The sequence below is a fragment of the Bufo gargarizans genome, chromosome 8 (assembly GCF_014858855.1).
Source record: "Bufo gargarizans isolate SCDJY-AF-19 chromosome 8, ASM1485885v1, whole genome shotgun sequence".
Classification (NCBI taxonomy): domain Eukaryota; kingdom Metazoa; phylum Chordata; class Amphibia; order Anura; family Bufonidae; genus Bufo; species Bufo gargarizans.
In genome coordinates, this window is record NC_058087.1 from 73,542,616 (window position 1) to 73,567,380 (window position 24,765).

Here is a 24,765-nt window from a genome sequence, read left to right on the forward strand (position 1 = left end):
GCCTGATTTTGCACTAGTGCACTGCTCACCTTGAGAAAGAAGCCCTGGTAAGGAGAGTCTTCTGCAGCCGGCTTCAGCCTCTTCCTCTCGTATGTCCACAAGACTGGAGCTTTTCTTGCCCTGCATAGACTCTAGTTTTACTTGCTCTTCTCTGCTGTCTTTCAGCCCCTCTTGTATGACGGGACCTAAAGGGTTTTGGACTCCCGCATCACACAGAGAGCCAGAATAAAAGTTCATGACTTTCTTGAGCGACAAAGCTCCAGCTTCGCAAGTAGCCGCTACCCGGACGCCGACAGCTGATGCACAGGACACGACGAGGCTGTTGAGGGATGATGTTGTGGTAGTTGCAGGACTCAAAAGACAGTCAACGACATCCGTTAACGTGTGCTCTTTACTCTAAAACAAAAGAAAAAAGAAACCCATGTACAAATGATCTCTCTAAATGAGAAGGCACGGTGGTTAATGCCAAACCGAGAAAACGTCTGGAAAAATACAGCATAGGTAAAGCTTTATATTTTGGAGGTCATTCACAGATGCAATACAAGCAACTTGGGGAGGAAAAATAAAACTGGAATAAAAGAATGATAAATGTGATTGTCACATTTATGTCAATAAATGTGACAGGCCTGATGGCCGCACACGCTACCTGCCCCACCACACCCCCTTTTTAGAAAAGCGGTGAGAGCAACACAGAAGCAAAATTTTGTCACAAAGGTTTATTTTTGCCAGAAAACTGGTATAGTGAGATAATAAATCACCCCTTTGGGTAATACCCTATGGTGCAGCTGGCCACATGCAGCCAAGCCATGCCCACCCACAGCAGCCAATGCGTGCATGATTTTACATTACAAATGTGCGTCCATTGGTTGCCATGGGCAAGTGCGCCTTGGCCGTATGCAGTCAGCCACACCATGGGATCGTACCTTAAGGGTCCATTCACACGTCTGCAAGTGTTTTGCGGTCCGCAAATTGTGGATTCTCAAAACACGGACATCAGCGGACCGCACATGCCAGGCACATTAAATAGAAATGCCGTTTCTTGTCAGTGTCTCCGGACGAGAAAAGGACAATAGGACATGTTCTATTTTTTTGCGGAATGGAAGTGCGGATGCGGACAGCACACTGTGTGCTGTTGGCATCTTTTCCGGGCCCATTGAAAATGAATGGGTCCGCACCCGTTCAGCAAAATTGTGGAACAGATGCAGACCCATTTATGCGGGCGTAAGAATGGACCCTTAGAGTGGAGCTACATGTTCGGGTTATTTTATGTCGTTTTTGAAGCCAAAACCATAAGTGGATTTAAAAAAGAAAAAGCGAGATAGCATCTGTACTTTATACTTACTCTTCCTGTATGATCCACACCTGGCTTAAAAAAAACACATAAAAAAAACAAAGTGCAGCAGCAACCTAAAGGAACATTCACAATCACGACTTTTGGAAACAAAGCCGCCGGGCAGCCACATGGAATTTCCCCTCCTATTGTTTTTAATAGGAAGCTGAGACTTATGCTGTGACAGCACCAAGAATATGCTAGAGGGGTAGCATGGAAAAATCTGTGGCAGAATCAGTAGCGGAAAACAGTTTTGGTTCTGGTTTTGTACTTTGGTGGTGGTTTCAGAGTTGTTTTTACAAGAATTTTAGTAGGAGGTTTTTTTTGGTCTTTTTTGTTTTTTTTTAAGAGTGTGGTTTTCTGCTTTCCCATTCACTCCTATGTATATTTACTACCATCAAATCTGCTTTAAAGGAACATGTCGCTTTTCTACAGTTTTTTCAAATCAGCTGAAAAAAAAAAAATACCATTTGCACATGGTTGAGTTTTTTTTAATGTTTTTCCATATTGAAGTCAATGGGAAGCTGTTGGCAGTGTTTTGAATGTGGATTATGCAGCAGAAAATGCTGAATCAGTAGCAGATTTTTCCCACGTGAACATAATCTCAGACTACCCGCACATTATGCAGTCCAGCAGCGGGATCCGCATGCAAACAATTGCCATTTGCCAGGCAGCACCTGTACAGGAGCAGCCTGGCAAGCAGTGGTGTTCTGAAGCTCAGTGCACATATATACACAGTAACTGGAGCAAATTCACCCATAGGGCTCATGCACATGACAGGTGTTTTTAGCCCACATCTTATATGCAATTTTTGAGGGTCTGATGCAAACCCATTGACTTCAATGGGGCTGCAAAAGATGGTGCGCTGTCCGCATCCGTATGTCCGTTTTGCAGACCAGCCAAAAAATAGAACATGTCCAATTCTTCTCAGTTTTACGGACAAGGATAGGACCGTCCTATATAGGGCAGAACGGTCCATTCATGCAAAACACACACGGTCGTTATCCGTGTTTTGTGGAATTTGCAATTTGCAGACCGCAAAAATGGCAATGGCCATGTGCATGAGCCCTTAGAACTGTATTTGTGCAAAACTTCACTGTGCCAGTCCCTCATCACTTATCAATAGTCTTTAACTTGTTGTATGCTTTGACTGACCTCGCAAATCCAATTTCAGTTTAAAATAACATTACACAGTACATAGCGGACATAGTACATCAAATGCATGAGAAAAATGCATCAAATTGCCCTATAAATCATATTACATTACATCAGAGAAAAAGATACAAAACAGCTACAAAAATGACCTGTATTTGTAAAGTCTGCAGTGTCTACAGCAGCAGCGAAGTAGATATGATTATAAAAGCGTCATCCACATGCTGCAAACTTGATGTACATTGAGGATTTTAAATGCGTGTCAATTACTTCACCATTTTCAGATGCAAGTTCTATTAAATCTGGCAGGCTGTGCTAGACCCGGCCCCTCCCGCTAAGCCCCAGACCTTTTTTCACTACTTTTACAAAGTGACAAGAAGCTTCAAAAGTCAGAAGTTATCCCACAACTATGGCCTGCGCCATAATTTGCAACTTTTATAGTAGTGGAGTAAAGTCATTAGTAAATGCCCCTCAATGTTCTTTAGCTTTCAAATGGTTAAAAAAAATGTATAATCTTACACTCACCTTGCCACTCAGCCAATCACTGGATGAGGAAGGTCGTCGATGCAGCCAGGGATTGGCTGAGCAGCACTCCCAGCCAATCAGAATCGGAGAGGTGAATATAAGAAATGATCCGTTTAACGTATACAAAAAAACTGATATTTTAAACGGCTGCCTCAGACTGATGCCATACAGTGGCATCCGTTCACCATAGAATTCTATTGCTAAAAAATAGTATACTTTTTTTTTACCATTGTAAAAACACGAATACTTTTTTTTACCGGACAGGATACAAGAACGTGGTGTGCTGCATTTTTGTATGCTTTTTTTCCTAACGTATACATCAAACGGAGGCTTTATATTACTACATAATGTGACACGTCAGATTTGTAAAATGGGGCTCTGTCCTTAAAGCCAAAATAGGTTTCATCCTTAAAGGGAACCTGTCACCAGGATTTTGTGTATAGAGCTGAGGACATGGGTTGCTAGATGGCCGCTAGCACATCTGCAATATCCAGTCCCCATAGCTCTGTGTGCTTCTATTGTGTAAATAAACCGATTTGATACATATGCAAATTAACCTGAGATGAGTCCTGTCCCTGACTCATCTCATCTACAGGACTCATCTCAGGGTAATTTGCTTATGTATCAAATCGGTTTATTTACACAATAAAAGCACACAGAGCTACGGGGACTGGGTATTGCGGATGTGCTAGCGGCCATCTAGCAACCGGTGTCCTCAGCTCTATACACAAAATCCTGGTGACAGGTTCCCTTTAAGGGGTTAACCCACTAAATTCAATTTTAGCATGTGGCTTCAAACCAACGTGACTTGTGACACAGTATCTTACCTGTGCGTGATCTGAGGCGGTGTTCTGTGGAGAGGACTGTTCTGCGAATGCATTAGTGTCAGACTGTACATCATTGTCATTTACTGGTTTGTCGTCATTGCCACCCATCTCACTCTCACACATACTGGCCACATCTGTTCCAACCTCTGTCTCTAAGTCTGTCAATTTGGAACCACAACTGCTCCTGTCCTCTGACGTATCAGAAGGAAATGAAACCTCTTCCACTTTGGACCTTTTACCCTTTGAGGACAGGGGAGACTTGATAGTCCTTGCGTCAGGTTGGGACTCTGCTAACATTACCCCAAGAGGGCAGCAGTGAGCATCGGAAATAATGACATGGTCTTCCTTTTCAGTCATAGTGATTAGCAGCTCTCTACAATGATTGCATCTCTCCGGCACAGGCTTTACTTCTTGTGCAAGTGGGCACTGCACCAGGGCCAGGCTGTGAAATGCACCACATACCACCTGAAGGACAACGCGACCTGCAAGATGCTCCACTTTTTGAGGTTTAGTCACAGGGAAGGTTGAAGTTAGTAATCCAAGCTGACAGCCGCTGCCCCAGGCCCAGATTTCCCTGCTGGTGGACAATGCAAGTGTGTGCTCTTCTCCACATGACAGCTGCAGAACTCGCACCCACAGAGGAGGTGTGCTTTCCTGGTCAGTTACTGGTGATTGGTATAGGCTCTGGTACAGATGGGCGGTTGGCAATTGCACATTGCCCAGCAGTGTTCTCCCCCCACATGTACACCATGCCATTTTCCGTCACTGCTCCATTGTGATAACTTCCTGCAGCAACACATATTACACGGTGACCACTCAGCGCTTTCTCTACTAAAGGGACATCGCAGGGAACATCATCTGCATTCTCCTTCCATGGCTGCTTTCCAAAGCTAAAGACTTCGCCATCTAAAAAAAATAAAAAAAATAAAAATACAGAAAGTACATTTAACAAAACATTCATGTAGCAAGAAAAATTCTCAAAAAAAACTCAAAACAATATGCCAGCACTCCTCTCCCCTCCTTTATTTTCACCTTTCCCTTGGTCCTACTAAGAAATCTTCTGTCCCCCCCCCCTTCCTCCAAGCTCACAGTCCTGCGCCTGGCTGTAAGACAACTGGCTGGGGGTAGGAACCCCCTTCCTCTTCCCTTGCCACCTTTGTTAAGCACACTCCCATTGCTGATCACTTGCCCAAGATGGAACAGACCAGCAGAGGAGTAACCCCTGGGTTCACTGCAGGACTGCTACAAGACTACTTCTTTCAGGCAGAAAATGCTGCAGACAAATATATTTCATTTATTACTAGGTTTAGTGTTAAGTGAATGACACGGTCATTAAAATCTGCAGAGCCAAGGATACAACCAGATAAAGGAACACTACAGCAATAATGCAAGTATTGACTATTATTGTCTATTGCCAAATCTGCAAATATCATTTGCCAAATCTTAAGCGCCGGTTATCAATACTGGTTATAACTGACGTACTAGGCCAGTAGTTAGGACATATATCTGAGAAGCCACGTACCACTTGTGAGCAACAGCCCATGATTTCTTCCCAGGCTGACTTGTTGCACAGATCTTCCTCCCAGTCCATGAAATCGTACTGGTGTAACAGGGGATGACCCCACCTGCCAGACATAGGTTGCACCTCGTTCTTGAACGCCTTCCGATTCTTCTGAACTAATAAGAAATCAGAGATTTTGGTAAAATCCCAAAATAAAAATTGTATAAAATGGCCACCTGAGCCCTCCTCATGGCCGGTAAGCGGATGTATTTGGGGATGTATTTTGTGCTGCTGGCAGTATCTTGTGATGGACTGTGGTATTTGGCTCTGTTGGGGTGGTATAATGTGTCACAATATGGTATTGCTGGCCCTGCCTTCCATCAATTTGGACCCGACTACAAAATGGGGCCACTTTTAGTATTTTTTCCAGGGCCACTCTAAGTTCCCAGTCAGCCCCTGGCTATATGGTTATATTGTGTGATAGAGATCGCACAGTCACACTACATAACATGTTGCATTTGCTATGTATAGCAATTTAGCTTCAGAAGATTCATTTTAATACCTTAAAGGGAATCTCTTACCCCGATTTTGGACTGTTATCTGCAGTAATACATGGTTAGAACTGCAGGTACGGAGTCCAGATCCCCTATTTCTAATTTTCCTACTGCCCCCACCCCGTCAGGCACTCAAAGCTGCACTGAAATCCACAGTCAGGACTGCTGAGATATTCTACCATAATAGAGAGGACTCATGTACACATGTACAGCAGTCCTGACAATGTATTTCAATGCAGCTCTGAGCGCTGACAGCAGGGGAACAGGGGGCAGTAAGAAAATTAAATGTAGTGATCTGGACTCCATATCTATAGTACTGTTCATGTACTGTTGTAGATAATAGTCCAAAATGTGGGTAACAGACTCCCTTTAACCACCAAACACATTGCTGACTGCAGTCCCAGAGAAGACGGCAGAGCAGCTGCAGGTAGGGACGTTTTTTTAATACCAGGATCCTAGCACTTTAGTAAAATAAAAAAACTGGAGAATCTCTTTAGTGCCCAAGTAATCCTAATTGTATTTTCAGCATTGTATTCCAGGACACACTCCCCCTCCCCCCCACCAAATCGAAGTAGCTGTTATGAAGACTTCTTATTTTGTGGTTTTATTGGTACATTTTGGGTTAAAGGGAGTCTGTCACCTCCATATGACCATATACAGCACTTACATGGCTCTGCAGCACACCTATACATGAATGTAATGGTACCTTTGTTATTTTCTTTAGCCTTGCAGAAGCTGGAAAAACGAACTTTGACTCATATGCAACTGAGCACTCGCAAGTGCCCAGGGGCGGCGCTCCATTGTTTCTCCGTCCCGGCGAGGCAGTGCACAGGAGCGGAATCTCAGCCGGACTGAAGGATGATGCAGGGAATAGGAGGGCGGGCATAGGCAATCCAACATTGGCTATGTAAAGGTGCCAGCTGCTTGCTTGGAGGTACAGTGGTAAAGGCAAAACGTTTGCATTTTTTTATTTTTTCAGTTTTTTGCACCACATTAACTCAGCTTTATGGGGTGCGGAGAAGAGGATTTAAGGTGGGCACAGACAAAGAAACATCTTACTATGTGTGGTGGCAGTTGTACCAGGCAGGGCACTACTGCACATGGCAGGACCAGAAGGCAAGTATGCCCCCAGTCAGTGGGTGCGGTGTGGCGATCGGCTTGCAGTTTGTATTTGGCTGTTTTATAGATCAATAAAAGTGGCTTATTCCACATTTGCCATTATTTTTTTTTTGTGTGCCATCTTCTGGCATGGACTGCCATCTTCTCCTTGGTATGCTGATTTATTCAAGCTGCACAATATAATTTACCAAGGGCTACACAGTCAGGCATCCAGCTTCCAGGGCATCAAGTAGCATACATCATTCATAGCCTCCTATTCAAGAAGAAGTGAGAGCTGGCAGCAGGAAAAGAGAAAATGGTGACCTGGACTCATGTACTACCGCAGATAATAGTCCAGAATCATGGCGACAGATTCCCTTTAATCAACAGCGAGTTTATTTTATAGAAATATGTGTATTCTAGATATAGGTTGGCAGAGTGTTTCACAGAATACCTACCTTCCCGCTTGTGCGTCCATGGGTTAGCAGCTGAAATCCATCACAGTCTTACTTCTATTGAGGTCCTTGAAATAATCTGTTTAAAAAAAAAAAAAAAAGAAGAACATAAACCAATGCTGAATCCATAGCTAAAATGCAAAGTATTTGGCAGCACAGTGGAAAACACTGGGCACTCCTGCCCCCCTCACACAGTAAACAGACGCGGCTGCCAGCTGTGTACACCGACATGGACACATTACTGGCAGCAGACCCAGAGATGAGGAGATACTGGATACCCACAGAACAGATACTGCTGAGGAGGTGGGGTGGCTGGCTCTATTACCAACCCCAAAAAGAAGCAGGTAAATGGCTTTCTCACAAAGGAGGGAAACATCTGCTGAACGATATGTGAACCTCTGCCAAATAAATAATCAACTCTCCTTATGCGGAGCCACAGAACATATAAGTGAACCGTGACCAGATTATGTGACTAAAACCTAACCAACAATCACTGATACCACCATGGCGTGGGGGGTAAAAGCATCATAATGTTCTCAGCTAACACAGACCAACTATACTCAGAGCTGCAGAACACCTCATCTCCCCATACTTCCTTCATCCAGAATGGACCACTGCAGAGAGTGGTTCTTAGAGACCATCTGTCAGCAGGATCAATCTTAGGCTACTTTTACACCAGCATTTTTACTGGATCCGGCAGGGTTCAGCAAGAACGCTTCCGTTACTGATAATACAACCGTCTGCATCCGTTATGAACGGATCCAGTTGTATCATCGTCAGAAGACCGTGCAGCCACACAGGATCCTCGTAGGCTTGGGGCCACTACTGGCAATTTAGCTGTTTGAATTCTCCACCAGGTCTGACATCAGCCGTGTAGAGGAGCCAGGGGCCCGCTGGGAGGTACAGTTGCAAAGGCAACTGCACAGGTCCTATTAAAGAGGCTGCACCATTACAAAGGCTTATCCTCTATCCGTAGTATAGGGGATAAGTGTCTTATTGGCAGGAGTCTGACTTCTGGGGCCCTCACAAATCACGAGGACAGTGGTCTGGTGTGGGTTTTGATCATACCCCTTCCAGTGGGAACTAGTGAACATGGATTTGGTTCAAAATCCACACCAGGAATGAACATGCCATAACTTTTTTGCAGTTCCTAAAACCAAAAGGTGAAAAAAAAAAAGGTAGTAAAAAGTTGCAAGGCATCATTTTGTTACTCTTTAATGCTCATGCAACTAAATGTAGGCACAGGTGGCATTTCTATGCCACGCTCACCACTAGGGAGCGGTGGTGGGTGTGATGTGAGCGGGGCCATCCGTCAGATAAATTCACTATCATTTACACCAGTTTCCTTGCGCAAATGACAATTGAAATGCGCCCCAGTCAGGGGATGGCATAGATCTCAATCTACGCGCATGGACTGCCGGAAGATGCGCCGTCATAGATTAATCCAGCAGCGCAGGGGCTATCAAAGACTGGTGTAAAATGCTGATCTTTGATGTCAATGACCCCCATGTAAATTTACCACATGCTTTTCTCATTAAAATCAATTGGAAATGGATTGCATGTGTTTTTCATGCAGATTTTAGGCGCAGAATCCATGCCAAAAAAAAAAGTGAATTACCGGACTGAACCCTGACCCATTCATTTCAATGGATCTGTGCACAAGAGCGTTGTTTTTCACGCATCATCTCTGGTATCAGAATCAGAAAGAAAAAAAAAAAGAAAAAAGAAACGCTGCATGTTCTATACTGTGCGTTTTTCACACAGCTCTGGCTCCATAGAAGTGAATGGGGCTTGTGTGAGAAACGGATGTAATGGGGGACATTTATAAATAATGGTGTAATTTGCAAAAAAAACAAAGTTACAAATCAAAACGGTTGATTTGTTTCACCTCATATATCAAAAGGTGCACACCACTTATAAAATGTGACTTTTTAAAATGTCAACCTGATTATCTGCCTATTTCTCTTGATTTGCAACATTTTAACACCAACAGCACTAAAATGCGACTTTTTTAAGCCAAAATGCGCCATTTCAGCCACCACCTCCTGCCAGACTACACTTGAGACTTTTGAAACATAATTGCGACTTTTGAAGCATATTTGTGACATTTTCACTGGTAAATTGCAACTTTTATTTTACACTTGGGACGTTTTTTGTCATTGTTTTGCTGAATGACAACTTACTGACAAACCCCTAGTTTAGCTCATTTACTTCGTCCTGCTTTAATACTCCCGTCACTTGTTCCCACCACGAGTTGGTTTCACTTCTCATGAATGTGACTTTTTACACAAACCTCCACCACATAAGCGGGCTTCATTGTCTGCAACAATCTGAGACATTTCTGACCATAAGAGGATGATAAATGAGGCGTAATATGCGCCAATTTGATAGCCCCGCCCACTTTGACATTTATAACTCATTTCTGGCGTGATACATTCTTCATGGTCAAAATTCTGGAGAAAACAGTTGATATATTTGGTGCAAATTAAGGCTACTTTCACACTTGCGTTCAGAGCGGATCCGTCTCAGACGGATCCGCTCATATAATGCAGACGGTGGCTCCGTTCAGTACGGATCCGTCTGCATTATATTGTTAAAATATTTCTAAAAGTGTGAAAATAGCCTCAGACGGATCCGTCCAGACTTTCAATGTAAAGTCAATGGGGGACGGATCCGTTTGAAGATTGAGCCATAGTGTGTCATCTTCAAACGGATCCGTCCCCATTGACTTTTACATTGTAAGTCTGGACGGATCCGCATGCCTCCGCACGGCCAGGCGGACACCCGAACGCTGCAAGCAGCGTTCAAGTGTCCGCCTGCTGAGCGGAGCGGAGGCTGAACGCTGCCAGACTGATGCATTCTGAGCGGATCCGCGTCCACTCAGAATGCATTAGTGCTGGACGGAAGCGTTGGTCAGCTTGTGAGCCCCTTCAAACGAAGCTCACAAGCGGACAGCCGAACGCTAGTGTGAAAGTAGCCTAAAACGCCATTCTATTTGGTGCATTTTACGCCATAATTCTCCCCCAATGAGTTATTCTCTGAGGACTGCTAGGAGATGTAGACTGTTACTCTTTAGCTTTTCTTCATGGACGTGAAGAATAGATAAAAAAATGATAGTATCCGCCTGTAAAAAAGCTCAAGAATGAAACTTGCAGAAAACACTGAAGCAAACTGAAGGAAAACAGCAAAGAAATGTGAGGCCTAAGAGAACTCAGCCCATGCACTCCGATGAGGTGCTTTCACACGTGGAAAATATGGCTGCAGAAATCCATGCGATTCAGATAATGATTTCAGTTGTGGAAATTTCTGTTCTCTTGATAGAAAAGCATACTAATATAATAGACCAAAATATACCCCCCTCAATGTGTGGAGCTGGGTAGGGGGAGGGCGGCATGTTTTCATTGCTGTACATGAATGTGAATACCAGATCGATAAGAGCTGCTGCACTAGATACATCCCTGACATACCATCTAGCACTGCTGACCTAAACCGACAGTACAAAATACCGCCAGAGAAAATTAACACAGACGTAACTGCAGGGAAAGCGGTCAATCCAAACCGCACTGCTCGCTTCAGTCAGGCAAATCAATTATGTATGGTACTGAGCAGACTAACATGTAACACAGGGAGATCGGGCAGCACAGCATTATACAACCGCCCTGTAATGTGCAGCAAACTACATGCCCACGACCATATGCATTTTGTAAGCCGTGGATTCACAAACTACGGCTATCGGCGGCGTGCATCCTACACTTTCTGCGGGCCCTTTTGTAGGAATGCCTACTCTTGTCCAAAAGACAGACAAGAAGAGGCCATGTTCTATAATAAGCAGAACAGACACGCGGATGCCATCCGTGCGCCATCTGCCCCATAGAAAAATGTGGATGGGACACGGACCCAATATACGTTTATGTGCAGGAGCCCTTAGCTGTAGGTCTGGGCAGAGAACTTCAGCACACAGAACAAGGGACAACAGATGGAACCCAATTGTTTCTCCAACCATCTGTTGCATGAGGACATGTTCACACGCAGCAGTTGCCCCTGTGGTAAAGGCCTATGTTACATTGCAATGGATGATTTCCAACCCAGACTTGAAAAGCGTTGGATGCAGGGACTGGCTGGGAGCTTAAAGTGGCCCAGGAAAAAAACTAGAATTGGCCCCCTTGTTGTAGGCGGGTCCAAAATGACAAAAGGCAGTGTCAACACAAGGAGTCGGGCCAGGAATACCATATTGCGGCACAAAACACCACCCCAGCAGAAGGAAATACCACAGTGCAGCACAATCTACTGCCCCAGCAGAAGGAAATACCACAGTGCAGCACACTATACTGCCCCAGCAGAACCAAATATCATAGAGCAGCACTTTACCGCCGCAGCAGAAGAAAATACCACAGTGCAGCACAATATACTGCCCCAGCAGAATACCACAGTGCAGCACAATATACTGCCCCAGCAGAATACCACAGTGCAGCACAATATACTGCCCCAGCAGAATACCACAGTGCAGCACAATATACTGCCCCAGCAGAATACCACAGTGCAGCACAATATATTGCCCCAGCAGAAGGAAATACCACAGTGCAACACAATATACTGCCCCAGCAGAATAAATACCACAGTGCAGCACACTATACTGCCCCAGCAGAAGAAAATCCACAGTGCAGCACACTATACTGCCCCAGCAGAACCAAATATCATAGAGCAGCACTTTACCGCCGCAGCAGAAGAAAATACCACAGTGCAGAACAATATACTGCCCCAGCAGAATACCACAGTGCAGCACAATATACTGCCCTAGCAGAATACCACAGTGCAGCACAATATACTGCCCCAGCAGAATAAATACCACAGTGCAGCACACTATACTGCCCCAGCAGAAGGAAATTCCACAGTGCAGCACAGAATACTGCCCCAGCAGAACCAAATATCATAGTGCAGCACACTTTACCACCGTAGCAGAAGAAAATACCACTGTGCAGCACAACATTGTTAAAGATGTGTGAATTTCATTCTATATTTTGTATATCTAGGATTGTAATGAGTTAACTTTTTCTACTTCCAAGTGCCCACCCACCCCCCTCTTTGTTTCAAGACTGGAGAGGAGAGAGAGGGGGGCAAAGAGCTGTGCTGTGGGAAGTGTCTGATTTCTCATCTTTCTACAGGTGTCCAATAGAGTGTCAGGCATTGCCTTATGCATGTACAGGTGGAATGCGTAGGCCAATCATAAGGCTTGATGATATGTATATATTATTCACTGCCTATAGAGAAGCACCTCTTTGAAGTGTCACATATGACGTAGGCAGTATTCTTGTTAGAATAAACTCCATTACAAAATGGCGATGGTAACCAGATGTTTACATTAGTTCACATTCCAAAGTGGTACTCACTGCGCAGATGTTGAAGTGTTATCTCTGTTTCTCTTATCACTTTTTCCTTTTTGACCAATGAAACAATGTTTTAGCCTCAGAGAGGACTGCCCTCTTCTGAAGATTCATATACGCTCAGCCCATGTAATAAAGTTAGAGATTGCTTTGACCAACTTCTGTGTCAGTGTTCAGTCTCTCAGCCACGCGTGGATATTAACCCCTGGGGGGGGGGGGGGGGTACATTGATCTGGAACACTAGAGTGTATCTAAAATGCCCTAATTTAGGGTGGTTTTAACAATATACTGCCCCAACAGAAGGAAATACCACAGTGCCCTTCTGTGGTGGCCTGCGCCAGCTGCCATGTTCTGCCCTCCTATTCCAGTTGCCTCAGGATGGCAATGCAGCTGAATTCAGGAGTCAGGAGCGCACCAGTGGTCGCCTGCCAGGTACATAACTACTTGACGCCGCCAGCTTTAACTCTGGGAATCTCAGATCATTACTTGACTGGCTGGCAGCATCAGCTCACCGAGAATATTCCCTTTACAGCAGGGGTCAGCAACCTCCGGCACTCCAGGTGTTGTGAAACTACACCTCCCATGACTTGTTTGGCTGTTTTCTGAACTCCCACAAAAGTGAAAGGAGCATGCTGAGAGTTGTAGTTGCATAACAGCTGAAGTACTGAAGATTGCTGATCCCCGCTGTAGAGTCTATGGCCAATCTGCCAATCCCCCATTCCCATGCACTGTGCTTCATTCAGATTTAGTTTCAGAAAATTTCTGCAAACAAATCTGCTATGTGTGAAGTGGACCCTTAGAGCTCATGCAGTACAGCGCGTGCACCCCGTGCTGTGGGCCGCAAATATCGGGTCTGCAATGTACAGGCACCATCCATGTGAACGCCATTTGCAGATTTGGGCACGCTGACTTGAATGGGACCCACTCACCCATACAACTCAATAGGGCTAGTCATACATCCGTATGTCCAATCCAAGAGCCTAGCCGCGGGTCCTATTCTTGTCCATTTTTGCTAAGAATATTCCTTTTTACTGATAGGAGCCGAAAAACAATGTACATGGAAGCTATCCGTTTTTTAATAATCCAATTTTTGCAGATTGAAAATTAAATACAGCTTTGTTTACATGAGGTTTTACTGAAATCCTTTACATCAGTAAAAAAAAACCTAAAAAAACTGTTGCAGTGTAGTTGTGCCCTATGTGTCACGCGACTTACTGTTGCGCGACACATGTTATCGTGTAGCCCTAGCCTAAAGGCTCATGCAAAAAATACAGATTGACGTCCGTGTACATTCTGTATTCTGCGGAACGGAACAGCTGTCCCCTAATAGAACAGTCCTATCCTTGTCCGTAATGTGGACAATAATAGGGCATGTTCTATTTTTTTGCGGAACAGAAATCCGGACATAAGGAAACAGAATGCACGGAGTAACTTCAGTTTTTTTTAGCGAACCCATTGAAATGAATAGTTCGCGCATACAGGTCCACAAAAAAAACGGAACGGACACGGAAAGAAAATACGTTGGTGTGCATGAGCCCTTAAGATGAAAACAGCAGATGCTTCTTTATGGGAGACATGGATTTTCAGCAGATCATAACGTGTATATAACATCATTGTTCCCAACAGTTCAGGTTATGGTACACTGCAACTCCGGGGCAACGGAACGGACATACGGATGCGGATAGCACACGATGTGATGTCTGCATTTTTTGCAGACCCATTGAACTGAATGGGTCTGCATCCTATCCGCAAAAAAAAATGGAACGGGCACGGAAACAAAATACGTTCGTGTGCATGAGGCCTTATTCTGACGTTCAGTGTTCGGTCGGTGATTTTGAGCCAAAACCAAGTGCAGCTACAGAACAGGTGCAGATCATTCCCTTATACCGTATGTCTATGTAGGCTCCAGTATTTACGCCAGTCTACGATACCCCCTGCACTGCCAGTAGATGTCCAGGCCTCGTCATAAATTAAGCGCATGCTCCGGTAGTCCATGCGTCTAAACAGAAATTTACGGCAGCTAAGAGCTTCCGCAGACTCCATCATCCACACTTAAAAACTGACATAAATGAAACATGCTGGGACCGCTGGCTGTGCCCCTTTTCTGAAGTGGGAATGGCAGCATACAATTGTCACTTGCAAAAATATTTTGGCGCAACGGCGTTTAAAAAGTTGCAAACACTGGATCTGTGATTTTTTTTAAGCCAGAAAAGTGCTGTTGGGGGACGGGGGGGGGGGGGTGATAAATTATTGTGTCAGAGGCTGACTGACGAATGTGAACGAATTTCATAAGCGGAAATTCGCTCATCTCTAAGGGCTGTTTCACACGAGCGGATGCCGTGCGTGGCATCCGCTCCGTGAAAGAGTGCCAAGACCCGATGCGGACATCAGAGGCACGGAGAATTAACATGACTGATAATGCTCCGTGCCTCTGCAGTCTGCATCGGGTCTTGGCACTCTTTCACGGAGCGGATGCCACGCACTGCATCCGCTCGTGTGAAACAGCCCTTAGAGATGAGCGAATTTCCGCTTATGAAATTCGTTCACATTCGTTTGTTGATAAAAGGTAAATTGCGTTATGGATTCTGTTACCACGGACCATAACGCAATTCTATGACGGAATTTATAACAGAATGCCTTTAGAGGACTCCCCTGCATAACGGAAAAGGGACGGATCCGTTTTGCAGCCCATAGACTTCTGTTATGACGGAATGAATAACAAAATGCCTCTAAAGGTATTCTGTTATGCATTCCGTCATACAATTGCGTTATGGTCCGTGGTAACGGAATCCATAACGCAATTCACCTTTTAACCACCAAAACGATGAGTGAACGAATTTCAAAATATGAAATTTGCTCATCTCTAGTCACCGTCATTCGGGAATTAGGACAGTATTCAGAATGAAAGTGCATTAGTAAGTTTCATTAATTTTCATTTGTGCAACAACCAAATACGATTTCCTGACTCTGGACATCCCCTTTAAAAAGGGGTTTTCTGGGAATAATTAACTATGGGCTGAAGGTTTTCTACTACACGGGCCCCGCTCACTGTATATAATCTTATCTATATTTGTAGGCATTGTTAATATAGTTTAGGGTAATCGGCGCCTGTATACTTACAAGCGCTCGTAGCAGAGAGGAGGCAGGCCGGGAGGACGGGCGCTGGCAGCGTGAGTCACTACATCACGCGCCTGCGCTGCCCACTTTATGAATGAAGCAGGCGGCGTGGGTGCATGACGTAGTGACTCACACTGCCAGCGCCCGTCCTCCCGGCCTGCCTCCTCCCTCCTCTGAGAGCTTGTAAGTACGGTATACAGGTGCTGATTACCCTGAACTTTCATATATATATTTTATATATTAACAATGCCTACAATTATAGATAAGATTATATACAGTGAGCGGGGCCTGTGTAGTAGAATACAGTCACTGCACGGGCCCCGCTGTCATTATAAAACCAGATGCGACCCCCACCCCCTGTATTGGGGTCATTCGCACCACAGGGACACTATTACAGGGGGGGGGGGAATCTGTGGATGACACATAGCATAAGATGCTATATATGCATCACCCACAGATCCCCCATAACAGTGTCACCCACAGATCCCCCATAACAGTGTCACCAACAGATCCCCCATAACAGTGTCACCAACAGATCCCCCATAACAGTGTCACCAACAGATCCCCCATAACAGTGTCACCAACAGATCCCCCATAACAGTGCGCCATCCACAGATCCCCCATTACAGTGCGCCATCCACAGATCCCCCATAATAGTGCGCCATCCACAGAGCCCCCATAATAGTGTCATCCACAGACCACCACTAGTTCAAAACCCACCAAAAGCACACCTTTTGGTTCAAAATATTTTCTTATTTTCCTCCTCAAAAACCTAGGTGCGTCTTATGGGCTGGTGCGTCTCATAGGGTGAAAAATACGGTAATTATTGTGTTCACATACCACTTATTTAATAAGATTCCGTCCATAGCAACCGCTCCTCACAAGACTTTTTTCTGACTATCTTCTCAAGATGGCCGCCGATGCCCATACCCTGAGGCTAAGACCTTCCTCCCCAACTACCCAGAATTCATTTGGCTCCTCTCGGGAACGCGCAGCCTGACCCCAACCAATCGGCTTTCACCAGACTTAAACACGCCCTCTTCCTCCTGAGTAGTTGATTGCAAATTTTTATCGCAACTTTTTATCGCAAATTTTATTGCGAATATCGGCACTATCCCGGTCCTACGGGAGCGCGCACGCAGCGTTCGGGACTGCCTACTACTAAGTCCTCCGTCTTCTGTATATAGAAGATAGGAGACGGAGGACACCTAGCAACACTGTTTTAGCCTCTGAAATTCCTGGGGGAAGAAAGAACATGCTGCAAATACTAGGTAAATCAATACCTATACAAAAGTAATAACTAGGGAACTAAGGTAAACTTAGTCAGACCAATCCAATTACATAAATAAATAAAAATATGACATTTACCCTTTAAGAAAACTTCATGATAAATATATTCTAATACCTTACATTAGTTATAATGGCTTGTTTTGCTTAGGGAGCAAAGATTAGAAGAAACAAAATGGCTGCTGTCATATTAGTACACACAAAACCTGTCCTAATCACACAGCAGAACAAGTTACTTCACAACACTGAGCTAAAGAGCTGCCTCAGCCTCCTCTCTGCTCTGCTTGTCAGGGATTATGATTCTGAATACAGATAACAAGATCTTTAGCTGAATCTCTATTGGAATTGAGTTCATGAGCAGATGTGGCTAATAGGGATCGACCGATTATCGGATTTACCGATATTATCGGCCGATATTCAGGATTTTGAACGTTATCGGTATCGGCATTTATTTTGCCGATATTCCGATAACGTCCTGGGAACACAGATCGCGCTGCTGACAGCGCTCTCCGTGTTCCCTCAGCAGCAGCACAGGAGAGAAGAAGCAGTGTCTCCTCCCCCTGTGCTGCTGCTGCCGCTCCAGCGAATGGGAGGACAGGGGACAAAAGGAGGGGAGGAGCTATGGCCACTGCGCCACCAATGAAGCTTAATCTCACATTAATTCATATACAGGAGGCGGGAGCTGCAGGATCACATAGCCTCTATGAGCTGTAGCTGCGATCTGCGGTAGTTAACTCCTCAGGTGCCGCGGATCGCAGCTACAGCTCATAGAGGTCGGGAGCCGGCTATGTGATCCTGCAGCCAGCTCCCGCCTCCTGTATATGAATAAATGTGAGATTAAGCTTCATTGGTGGTGCAGTGCGCCCCCCCAAGCCCCCCAGTATCAGACATTGGTGGCGCAGTGCGCCCCCCTTCCCCCCCCCCCCCAATATTAGGCATTGGTGGCGCAGTGCGCCTCCCCCCCAAGCCCCCCCAGTATTAAGCATTGGTGGCGCAGTGCGCCCCCCCTCCCCCCCAGTATTAAGCAGTGGTGCGCCCCCCCCCCCTCCCCCCCACCCCAGTCGCAGTGCGCCCCCCACAGGATTCCCTCTCCCCTGCTCCTCCGATCGGAGCCCCAGCAGTGTAATGCTGGGGCTCCGATCGGTGACCATGGCAGCCAGGACGCTATTGAAGCCCTGGCTGTCATGATAAGCTCCATGCTGCTGTGTGCACAAAGCACACAGCAGCAGGGACAGTGTGAGCTCCTATTCACCCTGATAGATCTCTATCAGGGTGAATAGGACAAGGGTTCTAGTCCCTAAGGGGGCTAAAAGTTAGTTTAAAAAAAAAAAAGTAATAAAAATAAAAACATCAAAATATTAAATATAAATGAAAAAGAAAGATTTACAAAAAAAATAAAAATACACATTAACAATAAACATTAATTTTCAGCAGATTTGTGGGAATTTTAATTTTTTTTTTCAAAAATGAAAATTCCCAGAATATCGGTATAAATTATCGGCTATCGGCCTGAAAGTTCACAAATTATCGGTATCGGTATCGGCCCTAAAAAATCAATATCGGTCGATCCCTAGTGGCTAATGAGCAGCAGCACTTGTATGCAGTCTCCATTACCACAGTCTGTCCCGTCTGTCCTCTCTGTACTTCATGTCTCCTCATCAACTCCAATTCTACAGAGGTTCAGCTAAATATCATATTAAACTGTATTCAGGATCATAATCCCTGACAGTCAGAGCAGAGAGGAGGATGAGGCAGCTCTTTACCTCAGTGTTGTGAAGTAATCTGTCCTGCTGTGTGATTAGGACAGGTTCTGTGTGTACCAATAGGACAACGGCCATTTTGTTTTTCCTAATTATTGCTCCCCAGACAAAATGAGCCATTATAACTAATGAAAGGTATTTGGGAATATATTTATAATAAAGTAATATTTACGTACTTTCATTTTCTTATTTCCCAGAGAACCCCTTTAAGGGGTATTCCAGTTATGTAAAGTTATCCCCTCACTATTCTCTGGAACTCCTACCAATCTGATAGTTATCCCCTATCCTGTAGATAGAGAATAAATTCACATAACCGGAATACCCCTTTAAGGTATAATCACACGTGGCAGATTTGTTGCACCATTGCTGCCAAAAATACACCGGTAACTTTCAGCTGTAGAGATTTCTGCCACAAATCTGCCCTGTGTGAATCCACCTTTAGGCCTCGTTCACCTGACAGCCAAATTTGGTGTAGATGTTTTCAATGAGAGGCTGCCATTTAGGCAAGGGCTACATGGCGACACCTGTCGCAGCCAGGATCGCTGAGCAGCGGTGATCCCTTACAAATGAACGAGATCGCCACGGCAGTCGCAAGAAGTCCAGCCGTGTAGGATTTCTTGCGACTTCCGCAGCGATCCCACTCATTTCTATGGGATCACCGCTGCTCAGCGATCCTGTCCGCGACAGGTGTCGCCATGTAGCCCTAGTCTTACAGCCACATCATATCCTGTGTTGGCGCTGTGCCATGAACGGCAGCGCCACCTCCAAATGAAAACAATGGGATGCGGACAAAATCCATGCCAAATTCTGTTGCCGAAAGCCACCATTTGAACAGGGTTTTAAAGGGGTTATCCGAACTATAAAACATGCCCCCCAATGCCCGGGCCCCTCATGTTTTTATCCGCACAACGGGGAGAGGTGGCGGTCGTACAGGGAACCTGAGCGACGCGGATGTCGGGGAGCAGGGTACGTTTAATCTATATAAGGGGCCCGGACATTGGGGGGCATGTTTTATAGTTTAGATGACCCCTTCAAGATCACAGAGGAGGAGAAAATGCCTCTTGGCGACACAGGAGCAGGTTATTAGGAGAAGGCAGAATTTCTGGATGACCAGGGAGTTGGGGGAACACACCTGTAGGGCGGTCATGGGGGATGTACCGGATGTCACCCACCTTTCAGCCGGGGTATACTGGGGTCGCTCTATTTCCCAGTATACCCCATCGGAATAGGAATCTCACCATATATAACTGCACAGGCTCTAATAACGCATTTCGTAACACGATGTCATCAGAACTAGTGTGAATGTGGGGGGAAGAACCGCACAGTGTACACTGCAGGCAGCTATGTATTCCCGGCACCGTCACCACTGATAGAGAAAACGAAACAGCGGCAGTGCGGTAGGTACATTCCCGGGACGTGCCCCGGTCACACAGCAGCACCCTGGCCTGCGGATTACAGAGCCGTGTGACAACCGGGCTCCAGAGGCACATGGCCGCTCATAAACAACGCGGGACGCAGGCCTGTGACTCCCCGAACTCTCCAGCCACACGGCACCCACCTCACCTCACAGGAATCCCGGCGACGCTTCTTGTTGTCAGCCGCACTGACAGCCTGTTCGGGGTCAGCTGACCCGAGGGGCGGGCCATGGGAAACAGAATAGGGGCGTGTTTTTACAGAGGGGCGGGGCAGGGGAGACCTTGAGGTTGTAAAGCACGTTATGAATAATGGAAAGGAGAGCGACGGAAAGCGCAGAGGGACAAAAGTCATAGGTATTAGCTTTGGACTGGGAGGAGGGGATTCCAAGAACTACTACAAGGGTGACGACGTGACGTGAGAGAGTGTCCTGGGGGTGAGATTTATCAACTGGTGCCTAGGAGCTCGGAGAAATGAAAGGTGGAAGCTGATTGGTTGCTATGGGCAACTAAGCTAGTTTTACTTTAACCACTTTTGATAAATTGTCCCCCCAAGTTCATCCATATGAAGTCAGGTGGCTAGTTGAAGCGGATGCTATACAAATTATTCTAAAAACTTCCCAGGTGAGATTTTTTAATTTTTTTTTTTGCACAGAGAAGAGAAGGAGGCATTAGTAATTCTTGGGGCACTAATAGGGGCATTACTATTATTGGGAGCACTAATGGGGGCATTAATATTATTGTGAAGCTCCAATGGGGGCATTAATAATTCATGGGGGTGCTAGTGGAGGGGGGCACTAATGGGGGTATTATTTCGGGGGGGGGGGGGATTAATATTGAAAGGCACTAATGGGGCCTTAATATTATTGGGGGACACTAATGGGGGCATTATTAATTGGGGCATTATTAATTCGGGGGGGGGGGGGGGCACTAATGGAGGCATTACTATTACTGGGGGAGGGGAATAATGGGGGCACTTTTAATACTGGGAGCTACATTATGACATAGTGACTTAACACCGCTCCAAATTCAGGACAGTTGGTAATTATGTTACTAATGTCAACTGATAATAGTAAAGGACCCTTAAAGAGGTTGTCCAATCTTGAAGCCGAAAACCCCTTTGATGCAGACCTGTGCCCCTGCACATGAAAAAATTGAGGCTCACCTGTCCATGGCCCTGCTGCTGCTCCATTCTTCACAGGACCAGGAAGTGCCTGGGTCCCATGACCGCTGCAGCCAATCACAGGCCTCAGAGAGCAAACACAGGGAGAACATACAGGGCAGATTTATCATTAGCTCAAGTCAAAATAATGGAGTGAAAAAGTTGCAAATTTTTGCGCAATCGCTAAAACTGCGCAAAAATGTGTGACTTTTATTGGCTCTGCGCTATGCTCGCCAGTTTTCTGAAAGTAGGTGTGTTTTTTATGTAAATGAATCTCTAGACAGATTTACTATTGCGACAATTTAGTGGCAAAAAATGGCACAATTTCACTCCAGTGAGAACCATGCTTATCTTATGCAACTTTTTATTAGAACATGCGACTTTTGTAAAGCCGCTTACTGAAGGATAAACTGCTACCGTCAAACCACATTTATCACAGCATTAAAGGACCATTAATAAATCTGACGTAGCCAAAAGTGACTTTGGACATATGTAAAAGTGGAGTAAGATGGAAGTGTAATGATAAATCTGGCCCACAAGCTCCATGCAGATGTTGTCCTTGGTCGGATACTAACACTTTTGTCTAGAAATGGTACTCCAGTTTTCTGCCCACCGTACCTATTGGTGTGGCTTTGGGACTTTTTTTTGAGACTTTTTAAAAAGTCCTAGTCATAAATCAGCAGTGAAACTCATTAACATAGCAAAATACTTTTGTCGTGTAAAAATGCAAAAAGTCACAAAATGAGTGTGCAAGGGACCTCAAAAAGTCACAAAAGCTCTATTTTGCGACTTTTTGAAGACAGAAATTCCAGAGTGCGATAAATTCCCCTGTAGGCAGAAAATCCAACTGTAGGCAGAAGGAGTAGACCTGTGATTGATGGGGAGTCGTGCTATTATTTGCCGTACAGATTAATGCATTCCTTTTCCATGCAGAATGCAATGTTGTGAGAGCTTCAAGAGGGTCAGATTTGGGTGTGTGGCCATTGACTTTGACAAAGTACCCCACTCAAAGGTGCCACAGCGCAGTTCAAAGAAACAGAACTTTACTCTGGTGTCTATAAAGCGTAATGGTTACAAACAGTGGCACTAGGCTTGCAGTCACAAATAGGCACACAGCTTGGCAGTAACAAGTAGTGGCACACAGTTTGGCATGTGCAGTCTCTAAGGGTGGGTTCACATCACGTTTTATGCCTTTGATGTATACGTTGGAATAAAAAAAGGATACAAAAGCGCAGGACACCACTCTTTTGTATCCCCCAGAGTCCGGTAAAAGAAAAGTATACATTAACATATCCGTTTTTTTTTTTTGTTTGTTTGTTTTTTTAAATAATGGAACTCTATGGTTAACAGATACAACTGTATACGTTTTTTTTGTATATGTTAAACGGATGGGAAAAAACATGATGATAAGTACACAGCTTGGAGGTACAGTCTGCTTGGCAGTTGCAGTTAATGGTACTTAGTTTGGCCACACAACTTGACAGTACAGTTCAGTTTAGCTCACAGAGCAACTCACAGTATACGTTTCTGCAGGGTCCTCCATGATAGCTTGGTCACCTTTTCAGGCTGAGGTGGCATGGCTACCACCCCCTCGCTACATGCACACACTGGATGTGGTTGGAACCACACACAGGTCTCAGAGGAGTCTCCTCTGCCAACCCAAGGAACCACAGACAGGACAGACTAATATATATATATTATATTCAGTATATAAATGTGCGTCATCAGAGACAACCCCTTTAAGAGGAATATACTAGTGACAAGGGCTTTCTTTATGATATTAAAGGCATTGTCTCACTTCACCTTTTTACGTTCCTCACCAGCCCCAGAGTTTCTAATTTCCTGCCACTTTGGTGGACAAAACCCATATATGAAAGTGACAGACCTAACAAGCGGTGCCCTGATGACGTCATCCCACCTCTTGCTACTCCTCAGGCCATAACAGAAGTTTTCATTAGCAGCATCAGTAGTATAACAGCTGCAGATCTACGGCCCTGGAACTGTCCTAGTGAATGATAATACACTGCAGAGCGATGGCTGCACCAGGAGCTGCCATGTATATGCAAATGTGGGCCCGCCTCTGAGGATCCTGGCCACCAGCGTAAGCATAGAAAAGAATTGCACTGCACAAGTGCAACCACCGCTTCTAGTTCACACCCGACCACGAACAGTAAACTAAGAGGAGGAAGAGGGAGCCAAACAAATAAAGAAAGCACTTTAGAAAAAAGTGCTGACTTTTCTGGTATTCTGCAGGACAGTAGGCAGTTAATGAGATGAGAATACCTTTTTAATGGGCTTGTGTAGATTTTATTATAAAGGTGTTAATAAAGGGAAACCTCCTTCGTAACCCTCTGCTGTAATTTGTAGCCTGGAGCCATGTGTTGAGTTTGCCAATGCAGCTCCTAATGTAGGTGGGTGGGATCAATCTGTCCAGCTCCATTGAACAAACTAGAGTAACGCGTTTTGTTCTGCTCTGTTGAATAGGACTGACAGATTGAGTCAGAGCAGAGTCATATTTGGCAGCTATTTATGTAGCCATGATATTTTTATTAGATTGTATGAAGCAGGGTAAATCTGGACACAGTTGGACTAAAACACCTGTTCCTTAATTTAGCACAAAGGAGGAGATTTATCATAGACCGGTGCTTTACACCGACCATTGACATCTCCTGCGCTGCCGGATGATGCACCTAATTTATGACAAGGTGCAGACCTCATCATACACTCACCTAAAGAATTATTAGGAACACCTGTTCTATTTCTCATTAATGCGACTATCTAGTCAACCAATCACATGGCAGTTGCTTCCATGCATGTAGGGTTGTGGTCCTGGTCAAGACAATCTCCTGAACTCCAAACTGAATGTCAGAATGGGAAAGAAAGGTGGGCTACAACAGCAGAAGACCCCACCGGGTACCACTCATCTCCACTACAAATAGGAAAAAGAGGCTACAATTTGCACAAGCTCACCAAAATTGGACTATTGAAGACTGGAAAAATGTTGCCTGGTCTGATGAGTCTCGATTTCTGTTGAGACATTCAAATGGTAGAGTCCGAATTTGGCGTAAACAGAATGAGAACATGTATCCACCATGCCTTGTTACCACTGTGCAAGCTGGAGGTGGTGGTGTAATGGTGTGGGGGATGTTTTCTGGGCACACTTTAGGCCCCTTAGTGCCAATTGGCCATTGTTTAAATGCCACG

General features: G+C 45.1%; 1 protein-coding gene across 1 annotated transcript in view; it reads right to left on the bottom strand.

Annotated features, from left to right (window-relative positions):
* Positions 1-20,596, bottom strand: part of ALS2 (alsin Rho guanine nucleotide exchange factor ALS2) — a 105,936-nt gene extending 85,340 nt beyond the window's left edge. Inside the window, 6 exon segments of the mRNA XM_044302574.1 lie at positions 30-396; positions 3,835-4,500; positions 4,502-4,740; positions 5,357-5,511; positions 7,446-7,521; positions 20,546-20,596. Coding sequence (XP_044158509.1) covers positions 30-396; positions 3,835-4,500; positions 4,502-4,740; positions 5,357-5,511; positions 7,446-7,465 — 1,447 coding nt within the window. The 5' untranslated portion in view covers positions 7,466-7,521; positions 20,546-20,596.
* Between the last annotated feature and the right edge of the window lie 4,169 nt (positions 20,597-24,765).